Below are 14,033 nucleotides of genomic sequence, written 5' to 3' on the forward strand. Positions count from 1 at the left end.
CGTGGTGTGTGTTAGGTAGGGAGTGGAGAGGTGGGTACGGAGGCTTAAAAGTACCACTAGGCTCAAACCCCTGATCTGCCAGCCCGTTGAGTGCCGGGGCGGGCTTCTTGGCAGAGGCGAATAAGGGGTGGATGGAGGAGAGTGATGTGATTGGAGACTGGCAGTGGTAAAACTCGTCTTACGATTCCTTAGGGAGGGGAGATATTAAAGACTTGCAAGAGAGCGGCGGGGCTCCTTTGTGCGAGTGAAGAAGAAATAAGGCCTGGATCCTCATCGAAGTTGTCACCAGACAAGATTACCTCGGAGTAGCCGTTTACAATGAAATGCATTATATTACCCATAACTATATCTAATAGCCGATCTATGAAACCAGGATCGATGGCGAAATAGTAATCTAGATGTAAGTCATCTACACTTTACTGCCTAGTGTGGTGCACTACCATTTAGAGCCTCGGCTAACAGCCCAACAGGGCGGGAACCCAACGAGAGGCAGAGATGGAAGAGACGCTTGGTCCATGCCACATGGCTCCATCTTCGATGCCGTGCTCGTGCTACCAATCCGGTACGCGCCAATGTCTCCGAAAGAAGCAAATTATAGTGTAAAAGAAAGAAAAAATACGCCTAAAAAACGTCCACTCTTACCCGTGCCCCACACGTATTTCGTATGAGCAAGACGAAAAATGGCACCCTAGCCACAGGTAACCCCCAACCAAGGCTCCAATTGAAGCTCAGCCTGTAGGTCCATGGGCGAGCACGCCATCTCCTCCACTTCTTACATAGAGGCTCGGCCCCGTCCAACTCGGGGTCTGCTCCGGCCCGCCACGCGCCCACGAGGTTCATCAAGGGACTGTTATCCAGGTTAAAGGAAGCCGAACCCGGTATCTCTTATCTTAAGACGCGTGGGTCCTGTAGACGTATCGTTCGAGTTAATACGATTTTGAGAAGTGTTTTGCAGATCAACCGTCCAGGGTATGGTGTTATGATCCATCTCATCTTGAAGGCGAGATCTAGACCCGCCCTGGGGAGAAAACTCGGCGTACGAGTGTAGTGTAACAGGTAAAGGAATATGCAAGGTAAGGTGGATTCATCATGGTGCCGTGCTAATTTGCTTGCCTGCGAAGTCTTACAATCTACACTCTATACTACCATAGATGCTATAGAGTGGATCAAGGTGATATTCTGTTCAAAAAGAGGGTAGCAAAAGGAGCGTTTGCCTTCCTTCTGTGCAAGTATTAAACCATAGTGATGGCCCGCGACTGTGGGAGAAGATTTTCCATTCCCACGGCATTATACCCATCTCGCAAATTAGCCTTTTGAGCCGCGCGAGATTGAGATCGTCTGCACATCTCCAGGTCTGTCCTGCAGCATCCCTACTTCATCCCCACCATGGCCACCGAAGCCATCCAAAGCCGCCCACGGAAGAAGTGGTACCAGATCCAATGGTACGCCGATGTGGATTCGCCAGCGGACCGCAGGCTGATCAACAAACTCGACTTGCTTATTGTGCCGTACGCCGTGCTTTCATACTGGGTGAAATACCTCGATCAGTCTAACCTCAGTAAGATTCTTCCCAAAGCCACAGTCGATAGAGCTGAGCTAACCTCTCATTTCTCTTTAGATAATGCCTACGTTGCTGGCCTTAAGGAAGACCTTGGCTTTCACGGCAACGAGCTAGTCCAACTCCAGACATTTTATATCATCGGCGCCGTAGTGGGGCAGATTCCGTTTATGTTCCTGTGTACCTACTGTCCGATGCATTGGACTATACCGGCTCTAGATATTCTGTGGGGTATCTTTACGCTATTACAGTATAGGGTTACGGGCTATGCTGAGCTTGCTGCCTATCGATTCCTCGTCGGCTGGTTTGAAGCTCCATTCTATCCAGCTATGCACTACATCCTCGGTATGCTTTATCTTAAGACTCTACTTGACGGGTTGTTTTCTGACTTGCTCTAGGATCGTGGTACCGGGGTGACGAGATTGCTCGCCGAGGGGGCATCTTCTATATTGGACTCTCCCTTGGAACACTCACCTCTAGCCTTATCCAAGCTGGCGCGAGTGCAAGGCTAGATGGTGTTAATGGCCTTGCCGGCTGGCGATGGATGTATATCATCTGCGCCGTGATTACTATTCCCGTTGGCATTCTAGGATATTTCGTCATCCCCGGAACGCCCCAACAGCCGAACCGTATAGTTCTGTCGCAGGAAAATATTAATCGGGCCTCTGACCGGTTGGCGCGTGCTGGCCATGTTTCCCATGGAAAGAATAAGTTCCCCAACTTAAAGATCCTGCTCGCCCGACCACAGTTCTGGACATGCCTACTCCTCTGTTTCCTTTTCTGGAATTCTGGAGTCCATACCAGTGCCGGTACTTTCCTTCTATGGATTAAGAGCTTAGGCCGATATAGCCAAGCCCGTGTGAATGAGCTCGGCAGTATTGCTCCTGGCCTTGGAATCTTCTATACGGTGTTCATAGGCTTTGCGTCTGACCTCGTCCTAGGCCCGGCGTGGGCTATTACGGTCTCCCACACGTGGAACATCATCGGCCTTATTATCCTGACAGTCTGGAAGGTACCGGAGTCAGCCCTCTGGTTTGCCTACGCGACGATATACTCTTCTTATGCCATGTCAAGTGCGCTGTATGGTTGGGTTAATACGCAGCTTCGGGCGGCGCCGGCTGAACGCGCCTTCACAATCGTCCTTATCAACTCCTTTGCACAGTCCACCACGGCTTGGACGCCTCTTCTTTTGTACCCTACAGTCGAAGCACCGAGGTTCCCCAAGGGATTCCCATTTTCGCTGGCTTGCTCCATTTTACTGGTCATCACCTCCCATGCCCTGAGGCTCCATCTCCGGCGAAGCGAGTAAGTTGTTCTTTTTCTGTTTTCTCTCCCCCCTCCCAAAGAGTCACCACCCACTCCCCATTTCTTCGAGAATTGGTAATGCTGACTATTTTACTAGCCCTGGTGTCGAGAATACAACTGGCTTGCCTGATGAGGTATTCGAATCCAGATCTGTGGCGGATGGTGGAGAGTCGGGAACTGGCCTTGGTGAAAAGAGGGAGAAGGAGAAGGTCGACGACTCAAGCAATTGAGGCATTGAGCCGGCATCCAACGAACAAAACGCGGTCGATGGAAATGAGGAATTGGAGGAAGGCCTGTACCACAGTCACTGATAGAGCATTTACAACCATCTCCACTTGAGTAAGAGTTTTAGATTGCGAAATATTGTGTCTCGAAAACCGTATCTTTGTCCCTCGTGCATCGTCTATCCTTCTTGGCTACTATCTGTGGATGCGTAGTTGTGGAAAGATGTCCGGCTAGTGGTAATTAAGTTACCCTAGGCCTATCCTCTGGTCATGCCGTTACCCGCCCTCAGCCCTTAGCTGGGCTGGTTATATTCTCGTTGCTTCTTCCACTGAAGCTAGTGATGCTTTCGGTCTAGTTGCAGTGGGTTCGGAGTTCTCGCCGAACTCCCCCACAACATCCCCTCCAGTGCCTTTCAGCAGTTGCAGAGTTTGCCTTCAAGTTCCTTCCAGGTCCCCCCCCCCCGGCACTCCTTACACTTGTCTCATCCTATTCCTCTTCACTCTATATACGACGATCTTTGTGTTAATAATCTTTTTAATTATTAAAGCGAAATCCCCTGGTATAAACGCTCAACTACGAGCTTGTGAAACTGACTAATTAATCCGGTATGCCTAATGTCGTCCGGATCTCTAACCTCGAAATCCGTCTCCAGGCATCGAAGCACGATGCGGCTGTACTCCTTTCCCATAGAGGCCGCGAGGTCGGCTCCTCTACTCTTGTCTAAGTGCTTCTTGAGGACGTTTTCCTTGGACGGAACTGTTCCCTCCCTGTTGCTAAGCTCTAGATTCTTCTTGTATAGCTCGGATAAGGGCCGCCAGAGCCCGATCTCGAGAAGGATGACCCCGAGGGAGTAGAGATCGTGCGTCGCATCAAAGCCCTGGACCGTTTGGAGGTATCGGTCGGGATGCCGATAGAGATGAGCCTCCAGATCAACCCCCGGATTGTGTATCTTCCCCTTGGCCCTCTCTTGTGCTGCCTCGAGGGATAGACCCTTGTAGTAGGCCGACAGAGGCCTAGCCATGGTCCACCCCACGAGATGTGGGACTGGCCTGCCATTTTGTTCAAAGACCAAGATTCCCCTCGACCAGATGTTCTTGTGCACCCAGCCGGAACTGTGAATGCTGAAGACGGCTGATGCTAGCGACCAGGCGATGAAGAACCTATCCCCGAGAGAGGGTATCCGCGCTCTATTATTGCCGTCACGTCGGAGCATGTAGCTATGGAGTGTAGTCTGGCTGAGGTTTCCCGGGTTCGCGTCCAATGGTAGACGGTAGAGTAGCGACGGATAGGGGCTTGACCCGTTTGCCTCCATGTACCCGAGACATGGTAGCAGACTCGTCGCAATCCCACTAGACGAGGGATCACTCGCGCCGGACTGACCCTCCGCTAGAAACCATGCCAGTTTTCGGATGAGCAGTGTGCGAGTACTTTGCTTCTCCTCGTCTGACGTCTTTATACCGAAGGTGTCAAACATGTGTGTCTCTCGAATTACCACCATCCCATCATCGTCGAACTCATCAACAAAAGTGCCGACCTGGTATGTCGGGACGGGAATGATATTTATAATAGCAGCGGTTTTGGTAGAGAGCGGTGAAGTGGCAGCGGGCGTGACTAAAGGGAGAGCGCCGGCAGTGTTGTCATCCTCATCTCGAGGGGTGAAGGCTCCCTTCAATGCCTGAAATATTGCTGGGGGATCGGACTGCGCACGAATCTGGCGAGCGGCGACCGCCCTCAACCCCAGGGCCTCCTTGGTTCCTCTGTTGGCCAAGTCGTCTTGGGTGAGGCTGCCCACTCTTCCATCGAGGAGGAGCATCAGGGTGAGGACTTGCCGGAGCTTCTCGCTCCAGATCCCGTACATCTCCACGAGACTCTCCATTTTCTCCTTTGTAAACAACGCCCATTTAAGCATCTGGCTCTTGTCTCTGGCTCTCGATATAACCTCTGCGACTGCAGACTTGAGCCACTGCTCAAACTTGATAGCTTTCCTCGCCCCCTCTCCCGTGAAGATATCATCCTGTTGCAGGGGTGCGCTGGGAGGTCCGTTGCTGGTTTCATTGCCCATGCCGGCTCCCCCGCGTGGCCCCTGCGTCTCCGGGACAATGTCGAGATAGGTTAAGACGTCGGGATTAGAGAGGTCGAAATTATGGCCCTGCGCTAGGATTCGATACTCGTTGAGGTTTTGGCTTAACTGGGAGAGGATGCTGTCGACGTCTGCGGTGAGGTGAGACGGGAGAGCATTGTAGGACCTCATCTTCTTCTCATCGTCGAAGAAAAGCGACTTGAAGGTCTCGAGGAACACGAATTCATGTTCGAGTTTGACTTGCATGGTCTTAAGGGTGTCATCATGGCGCTTCATCTCGCGCACAACCTTGCGGATGAACACGGTCACCGTCCATATGTCGTGCACCGCGGTGGATGCGAAGCAGTAGACTTCCATGTCTGAAGGCGATCGGGAACTAAAACCCTCTTGTTCGTTTTTGGGGGGGGGGGGGGGGGGGGGGGGGGGGGGGTGAGAGAGAGTGTGTGTGTGTGTGTGTGTTGGACGGGGTTGGGTTCACGACTCGTCGCGATTCAACCTTAGCCGCCGCACTGCCACTTCTTGGCCTGCACCAAAAAGGACCAACAGTCGTTAGGCATTACTGTCCCATGAAACGTGATGCTCTTAAATCCTACCTCTAACTTCCAATCACATCGGGTCTCATTTTGATGGTAGGAAACCCCGTGTTCATAGACACCAATAAGGGAATTCAGTGGCTGTGTATTAATAATTGTTCTGGGAAAAGGGCATCCTGTTGCCTATGTGACTCGAAAAATACAGACCAAGCCTCCTCTTCCTGCGACGACTCCTCATATGTCCGATATTGGCAAAAGAAAGAAGCATAGAAAAAAAAATCGAAATGGACGACCATTGGAGCACAGATGTCGAGGATTGCCCACCCATACTATCAATGAACCCAGATGACGATGACGGCTGGGGTTCTGATGAAGATGGCTGGGGTTCTGATGAAGATGGCGACGCTAGCAGTCACCGATCGACAACATCAGCAAATCCGGACACCGACGAGGGCTGGGAAGGTCCCGTCGGAGGCCAGGAAGGCCCAACAATGGACGACCACTCCTTGGTGGGCCTCGACGTCCACGAGGTTTCCTCGTATAGTGCCCATGGCGTGGCTCACAAACCGCTGACGTCGACGACCCTGGGATCGGCTATAGCAGCCCTCGATGTCCCGATGGTCGAGCGACTGCTGAGATCATCGGATGCCCAGATCCGCGATTCATTCGGGAACTCACTACTCCATCTCGTAGCGCTACCTACACCGAAAGAAGTAATCAAGCACCCTCCTCGGCCATGGTCGGAGTTGGTCCAGGCCGCGAGTCATATAATCAGTCTCCTCATCTCGTGCGGAACCCACGTTGACACTCGCAACAACGAAGGGCTGACTCCTCTTTTCTGCGCCATCTGGTTGGATAAATGGCGATTCTTCCCAGTCGAACATAGATCTGGTGCGCCCGACTGGACAATCTGGTCTTCAGGCCACGTGATTACTGCTCTTCTCGATGCGGGAGCCAGTCCAGTCGTGACGCGAATAGGGGATTTCGGCAGGCCTTATAAAGCTTCATTTTTGAACGCATGGATTAATATGGAGCCTTCATACTCCGGGTGTCCTGATTTCTACGACGATATTCTCAGGTCCATCATTGCGAGAATGCCCAGTCTTAGCGATAGATCGGTCGCCCCCTCCCTTCCGTTTATGTTCGGAAAAATCAGGCACGTTTCTCACGTTCTCCGAATCATCTTGGACTCGAACCATCCTTATCCACTGGACGTGAACGCAATAAACTTTGGAACAACACCTCTTCTGAGAGCTTTGGGCATGAACCTTGCCCGCGAGTTTGGTAAAAACGATATCGAGAACGAGAAGAGAGAGGCCCGCGAGATCATCGACTTAGCTACTCTGCTCTTGGACGCCGGAGCTCGTCCAGACTTTGTATCCGTAGATGGCTCGACAGCGGTTTCGTGTATTTTACATCGAAGAAACGAGTACGAGGAACCAGTCGCGGATATTTTGCGTCATATAGTTGGCTGGAACGCCCGATTCAACGAAGATGAGATGTCGCACTCTAAATTGGTTGAAATAACCCCAACGTCCGTCTTAGCTGAGTTGCTATATGACGGGAAACTTTTACTGGCGTCTCTCTTGATGAAGTACGGCATGAAGGGGCGGCATCATGAGAAACTTGGTGCCGAATCGGTTCCTCGTGTGATATTGCGTCAAAAGCCCAAGACCGTGGCGGACATCGTATTGTGCGGAAAAGGAAAGACGAACGAATACTACACCGAACTGGATCGTTTCTCAATGATATATCATGATGAAATCGGTGCTCCTGTACAAGGACCACTGGGAAGGGAGGGAAGTGACAGCGGAAATAACGTGGGCCCAACTACGCAGAGGAATAAGTGGAATGACGAAACAAATGGCAACCCTCTACGCACGGCCATCCACGAGCTCGGAAGCGATTTCGTTGAATTGATCAGAAGAAACTTCATAACTGGCACGCTGTTTGACTTCTGCTTCGTCGATATGCCAGAAGACCCCCCCAAGCCCAATTGGCGTCGAGATACTTTCCACTGTGTTCCTCGGACTAGGTGAGCTGTGGAGAACAAGAAGTTTTTCGAATATGGAAGCCTCTAACTAGATTTTATGCTTGTCTTAGGGAGTTTACTTCCGAATCTTCATACGGTCTCCGTCGAGTCCGCTCTACAAGCTACCTCTCGGATAGACGCTGGCCCGCGGACGCGGCGACTCGGGTTAAGAATTTTTTTCGATACCAGGCTGATCTCTTTGCATCTCAAGGATGGATGGCAATGCCTTTCATCATGGACGAGCTTCGGTTTGCGGATTCGGAAAATGGCTGATGCTGACACTATGAACTTGAACACTAATAGTTCTTGTTAGGAAACCCTGAGTCTCGATTAGAAGTAGCGACATAGCGGGAGGTATATCTATCGTTAAATACCATAGCTTCTCTAGTGTTACGTTCCTTCTTTTAAAGTATTAAAATAAAGGAGGAATCGGGAGTAAGCCGTGTGAAGCCACTGTGACTGTGCATATCCAACCGTGGCTCTCAGACTTCAACCAGAGCTAACGTACTGACGGTTCATCAGGGCGGCCTTGCTCGAGCAGTTCTCAGTATCAATGTAGTCAATCGATAGGAGAGAGGGAGATCTTACTTTTTCTTGTGAGCTTACCGTGAAAAAAATGACTTGGGGCTGCCCGTGAGAGCAAACAAAGCCCCTGCGAAGCGACAGGCATCGCGGCCCGCGGCTCAGCATCCGCCGATCCGGCCTCACTCACAACCTTGAAAATCCGTCATTATTATTAATATTCTCCCAATTACGGCACAGCTCAGTGAAGTTAAGGAGAGCACGGGCCCGCAGACTTTTTCGACTAAGCCCAACTTGGGCGGCTGAACCTCCACACAGGCAGCCAAAACCCCCAGAAGAAGCAAGTTACGGCGGATCGGGAGCACATCCTCATCACCAACATGCCTGGTATCCTTTTTGAGAGATTCTGAGTTCGGACCCCAATGGCGGCACCCCGGCTCCCTTAAACACATTGTAGTTCGTGTGAAAAAGCCACTACTGCACGGGGGAGAGAGGCGCCTCTAGCCACCCATCCACGAAGATGTGATGGGATTGGTGATGGGACGATATGCAGAGATGCAGAGAGATCACTCTCCTCTGAGACAATGTCTATTATTATGTGCTCTGCTACTGCTTCATGTGGCGCTTGTTGGCTCCAAATGTTGGCTTGGAATGACTATTGTGCCAAACTTGTCGGGGCCGCCCCCTCCTCTCAACGACTTTCCTTGCTTTTTCTACTTTCCTTCTTGTCTCGTTCGCCCTCTGGACGAATCTCGAAAGTCAGTGTTATTCTCCAGCTTTAATTGGATTTTTGAGATAATTGGGTATTTCCGTCGACGCCGCGCCCTTCCGCACTCGTGTCTGTGATTTTGTGCGATTCAAACGGACCGGCTTCCATCCTCACCTTGGATGAGGACTTGACCCTTGAGTTCACCGCCATCAGGAACCACCCGTAGGTTCAGCCTTCACACAATCACGTCACGCCCATGTTATAGGCTCGGACTTTCACCATCGAGGGTGGTTTGAAGCTCCCTAAAGCAAGGCAGCTTCGGGGAAGTGATCACCATGGTCGAATCCCGCGGGGGAGCTCTCGGGTTCCCGATGGCCCCGAGGGCCGAAGCCGCCGAGGATATCAGCGCCAAGACTCGGGTTTCGGTCTGGCTGTTAACAAGTATGGCGGGATTTCTCATGGGGCTACGCCTGTGTTGCAAGTGGTTGAGGCATCGTGGTCTCTGGTGGGACGACTACATTTTGGTCCTCGCATGGGTAAGAGACATCGAATTCCTCCCCATTCACCCTTTCACTCTCCAGACGAGACACTAGCCCTCGAGGGGAGAACCCACCACATTAACCTCATGATGACTTATCGGTTTCCTCCCACAGCTCCTCCTCCTCGCCGACTCGATATGTGTATCCATCAACACCCGCCACGGCCTCGGCCGCCACATCTCCACCGTCGATCCCGCCAACTTTGCCGCCCTCGGTCTACTAGGCAATCTAGCCGCGACCTTCGCCATCACAGGGGCCATGTGGTCCAAGACTTCCTTCGGCGTCACGATACTGCGCCTCACGAGTGAGTGGCCCCGCACGATCGTCTGGATCGCCATTGTGTCTATCAACATCTTCATGGGGATCATCGCCATCATGACGTGGATAACGTGTGATTCTCCTGGGCGGATAAACGTTTGCGTTGAGACGAAGGTGTACATCTCGTATAGCGTATTCGCCGGGGCGTATTCGGGGGTCATGGATTTGGTGCTGGCTCTGTTGCCGTGGTATCTGATTTGGGGGATGAGGATGGATGTTCGGGAGAAGTTGGGGATTACGGTGGCTATGAGTCTGGGTGTTTCGTGAGTAGCAGACGGCATTGAACTCTTCCTACCTCGTGTTCGCTAACGGATCTCGGCGTTTCTAGAGCGTGTGCGATGGCAATCATGAAATGCACAGCCATTCCGGCCATTGCTAGCGGAGACTTTACCTGTGATTACCCCCCCGCTCACTTTTCCATCTTTCTCTTCATGTTCCAATGGACAAGGACCCAAAGGCTAACGCAGCGAAGTCGACATCGTCCCCCTCGTCATCTGGGGCAACGCCGAAGTCGCCACAACAATAATGGCCGCCTCCATCCCCGTCCTCCGCGTCCTCATCCGCGACGCAACTGGCGGCAGCTACCCCGCATCCTCCTCCCTCTACGACCCGACCTCGTCAGGTCCCTCCCACAGGAAATGGGGCGACTTATTATTACGGAGGAATGCGGGACAAACCTGGGTCTCACCGACGTCCACAGAGAGGTCGGGTCGATGTCGGGCTCCGGCGATGTGGCGTGGGGCGAGCGAGGATTTCATCCTGCAGGGGTGCGTGATGCCTGGGGAGGAGGCGTCCGTTGTTGACTCGGAGAGGCTCCATGGCGGATTGAGTAATAAATCTCCGAAGGGCTGTGATGTGAGGGTGGTGGAGTTGGGTCGCAGGAGAGGGAATGAAAGTGACGGGTACGAGATGGGCATTGTACGGCGTATTGTATAATGTGAGACGATTGAGGTGTGGGAAACGAATGAGCCACATCAGATCTTTTTCTTTTCTTCCTATTTTTTCTTCTTCTTTTCTTTATGCTTGTACAAACGAGAAGAGGCCTTTAGATACCCTGGTGAAGAAAAAGAGACCTGAATTATTCGTTTGATTACCTTGACTCCAAAACCAATCGATGATTGAGATGAACAGCAGACGCTGATGTGAATCTCGATGGCGTCAGTGACAAGGGGACGAAAAAGGAGAGTCGGGTTGTGCCTTGGGTTAAACTCTGTTCCGAAATCAAGGTTGTGTCGAGACAAATAAGAAAGGTAATAGGTCAATTGGATGCTGCAGTAGATGCGAGCGTAGGCAACATGATGGAAGAATGCAATTGACAGAGACAAAAGAAATCTATGACAGTGAGCGTACAGCTACTCCAAAAGAACACCCCAGGACATCAACCCACAAACGCCAACCAAAAAAAACCACTACTAAATAAACCCTCTAACAATCGACCTCATCCTCCTCCAGCAGTCCGAGGCCACTATCAGGCCTCTTCCTCTTCTGCATACCACTCCACCGCCTCGCCTTACACGCGGCGAGGAACCTCCCCATGGCGCTCGCCCCTCCCTCCTCTGCATCTCCTTGCTCTCCTCCCTCGAGCGGTTCCGCACCAGTGCTCCTATCATCTGCATCCCGTGGCTCCGAAGCCTCCAGGAACTCCTGGCTCATCCTAACAACCCTCTGCAACTCGTCCCTCATGGAATCAATAACCGCCTTCGCCCTCTCCCTCTCCTCCCCCATCTTCGTCTCCAGCTCAGCGCTACCCACACGCAACGTCTGCACAGTCCCGTACGCGGCCCTCAGACACCCATTCACCCGCTCGATCTCCTCCTTGAGCTCCGCGATCCTTGCATCCCGCACTGCCAGGACCTCCCCGTTCCTCTTACCCATGTCCATCTTGGAGGCGCTCAGTTGGGCGAGTTCGGCGCGCAGCTTATCGGTCTGCGCTACCGAGCCGGCGAGTTTGTCCTCGAGGTCCGTGACGCGCTCGGTGAGGGTATTGGCGCGAGCGTTGGACGAGTCGAGCACGACTTCCAGCTCGGCGATGCGGTTCTCCTTGCTGACGAGGATCCGTTTCTTGCTTTCGAGCTCAGCGGCGTGCGTGGCGTCCTTCTCGTGGCCCTGGGCTTCCATGTCCTCGACGAGACGTTCAAGCTCATGAATATCCCTTACATATCCGTCGACGGCACCACGCAGGCGACTAACGCCAACCTCAAGCTCCTGGATGCGACCATCCTTTTCGGAAATGGAAACTTGGGCTTTAGCGAGGGCGGTCTTGAGCTCATCCATGACCTCGACGCGCGCAGAGAGCTGCTTTCGCAGCGAAAGCTCGAGCTCGTGATACTCGTCGATGGTGTTCTCGTCCTCCTGCGCGCGCTTGGCGAGATCGCGGAGGCGCGTCAAGAGGAGATCGAGCACCTCGGCCCCGCGGGATGTTAAGGGGAGGGCGATCTCGCCGGGGCTGAGGTATTCGAGCTCGAGCCTGGCGGTGCGGAATCCAGATGCGAGGGAGGCGATGATGGCGGATGCGTCGTCGCCCGGGAAGCCGAGCTCGCTTAGGGACGAGGTGATGTGTAGCAATGCGGCGGTCCTGTCGGAGAAGGCTCGTAGAAGCTCGTCAATTCTCGACTCTAGCTCTTGTTCGGGAGTCTGATCTTCTTGAGCTTCTGCGGCGTGTTGAGCGACGAGCCGTTCATTGAGTCTGCCTGTTAAGGCAGAGTAAGATTCTAGCGTCGCGTTGAGCTTGCGCATCTCCATTCTCATAGAGGCCAGCTCGTCCTCAAGATACTTGTTCTTGGGATCGGGGAAGGAGACTTGGACACCGACGTGTGACTGCGGCGTCGGTGGCATGAATCGGCGAGCAGGCGTGACCGGCGCTGTGGAACTAGTCAGCGGCGGACTCGGGAACGACGCCCTCACGCGAGATGGAGTGCTACACTGGATGTCGGCCATGGTGGTATCCCCAAAGACCTCATCGTCGTCATCGCCCGCAATGGAGGAGTAATCGGGAGCAAAAGGATCCCTCGCCATGACGGTCCAGTCATATCCAGCCATCGTAACGTCATGGCGCCGAGTAGTATCCTCGACGCGAGAGCGTTCCTCCAATTCCTTCTTCAAATCAGCGACCTGCCTCTCGAGGTCCCATATCCTCTCCGTGTCGATGATCACCGTCGCGTTCTGCAATTGGTATATCTCCAGGTCTCTGGCATTAAGCTCAGCCTTGAGACGTTCAATCTCAGCCCGGCTCTCCCTCGCCCGTCGGCGATTCTCCGACTCGATCGAGTTCATCTCCTCGCTCAGACCGTTCCGACGAATGCGCCTCTTGGAGCGATCGTCGAGGATCTGGCGAATGGGTTCGAACCTGACAACCTCCGTGTTCGAAGGGCTTTCGAAGGTCGTGGTTTTAATGTCGTTGAGTCGAGCCGGAGTGGATACTCGGCGGCGTTTTGCAGCCGGAGACTTGAGAGATGTACGGCGGACCATGGGCGTTAATCCCGTTGCCAGCTCGTCCTGGTCAGGGTCATTTCGCGAGGACGTAGATGGCCCGGGGTCGGAGAAGCGGACACGCCGTTTCCTTTGTCGTCGGGGCGTGATGGCCTCTCGGAAAGGGAGGACCTCGATCGAGGCATCCGGTTGGGGGTTGGAGTTGGTGGCTGTCGTTCGACGCGTTCGACGGAGAGCGATGGGTATGTCGTCTGCCATTGTGAACGGGAACGAGAGGGTATAAACAGCTCTGAATGTAAGTGGAGGATGTTAGTTAGGGAGAAGATGAGAAAGGAGGAAATGCGCAGAATGGTCGGGGCCAGGAAAGTAGGCCGCAGGTCGAGGCGAGTGATGTTATAAGCTTGCAGATACAGGTGGTCAAATCCAAAAAGGGAGCACTGATCCAGGTACGAAGTAAACAAACGAAGTTCGTCTCGAGAGAAACCACCGAGGCGCGTCTGCAGCATGTCGAGAATCCAAAATTCCACTTTGCACGCCGCCCATGTACCCACGCGTTGATGGAAGAGGGGAATGGTACAAGATGGTCGTGAAGATGGATCAAGAATCTGGAGGCAGCAGGTCTTTGTTTACTTTCTTCCTGTTTCGGTTTAGCGTGGCGGGCCGACGCAATTGAGAACAGGGGTCAAGCAGGGATGAGCAGGGATGAGCAGTGGTGGTGGCACTGGTGGGTGGTGCCTGCCCCACCAAGACTTTATTGGCACAATCCCGAAAGCTTCATTTGAC

The 14,033-nt window shown here is 53.1% G+C and overlaps 3 protein-coding genes and 2 pseudogenes across 3 annotated transcripts; 3 read left to right on the top strand and 2 right to left on the bottom strand.

Annotated features, from left to right (window-relative positions):
* Nucleotides 1–1,386: 1,386 nt before the first annotated feature.
* SAPIO_CDS4999 (Major facilitator superfamily transporter) lies at nt 1,387–3,093 on the top strand (the record flags this gene model as incomplete). The annotated part of the gene is made up of 4 exons (XM_016787412.1): nt 1,387–1,558; nt 1,619–1,903; nt 1,957–2,863; nt 2,961–3,093. The coding sequence occupies 4 exons, from the start codon at nt 1,387–1,389 to the stop codon at nt 3,091–3,093; spliced, it is 1,497 nt and encodes a 498-aa protein (XP_016642914.1).
* A 536-nt stretch (nt 3,094–3,629) lies between these two features.
* Nucleotides 3,630–5,525, bottom strand: SAPIO_CDS5000 (annotated as a pseudogene; the record flags this gene model as incomplete).
* A 460-nt stretch (nt 5,526–5,985) lies between these two features.
* Nucleotides 5,986–8,006, top strand: SAPIO_CDS5001 (uncharacterized protein; the record flags this gene model as incomplete). The annotated part of the gene is made up of 2 exons (XM_016787413.1): nt 5,986–7,736; nt 7,805–8,006. 2 exons carry the CDS (start codon nt 5,986–5,988, stop codon nt 8,004–8,006), a joined length of 1,953 nt encoding a protein of 650 aa, XP_016642915.1.
* A 1,293-nt stretch (nt 8,007–9,299) lies between these two features.
* SAPIO_CDS5002 (uncharacterized protein) lies at nt 9,300–10,757 on the top strand (the record flags this gene model as incomplete). The annotated part of the gene is made up of 3 exons (XM_016787414.1): nt 9,300–9,500; nt 9,618–10,084; nt 10,289–10,757. 3 exons carry the CDS (start codon nt 9,300–9,302, stop codon nt 10,755–10,757), a joined length of 1,137 nt encoding a protein of 378 aa, XP_016642916.1.
* A 489-nt stretch (nt 10,758–11,246) lies between these two features.
* SAPIO_CDS5003 lies at nt 11,247–13,508 on the bottom strand (annotated as a pseudogene; the record flags this gene model as incomplete).
* Between the last annotated feature and the right edge of the window lie 525 nt (nt 13,509–14,033).

This window comes from Scedosporium apiospermum (assembly GCF_000732125.1).
Source record: "Scedosporium apiospermum strain IHEM 14462 chromosome Unknown SEQ_SAPIO_0096, whole genome shotgun sequence".
Lineage (NCBI taxonomy): Eukaryota > Fungi > Ascomycota > Sordariomycetes > Microascales > Microascaceae > Scedosporium > Scedosporium apiospermum.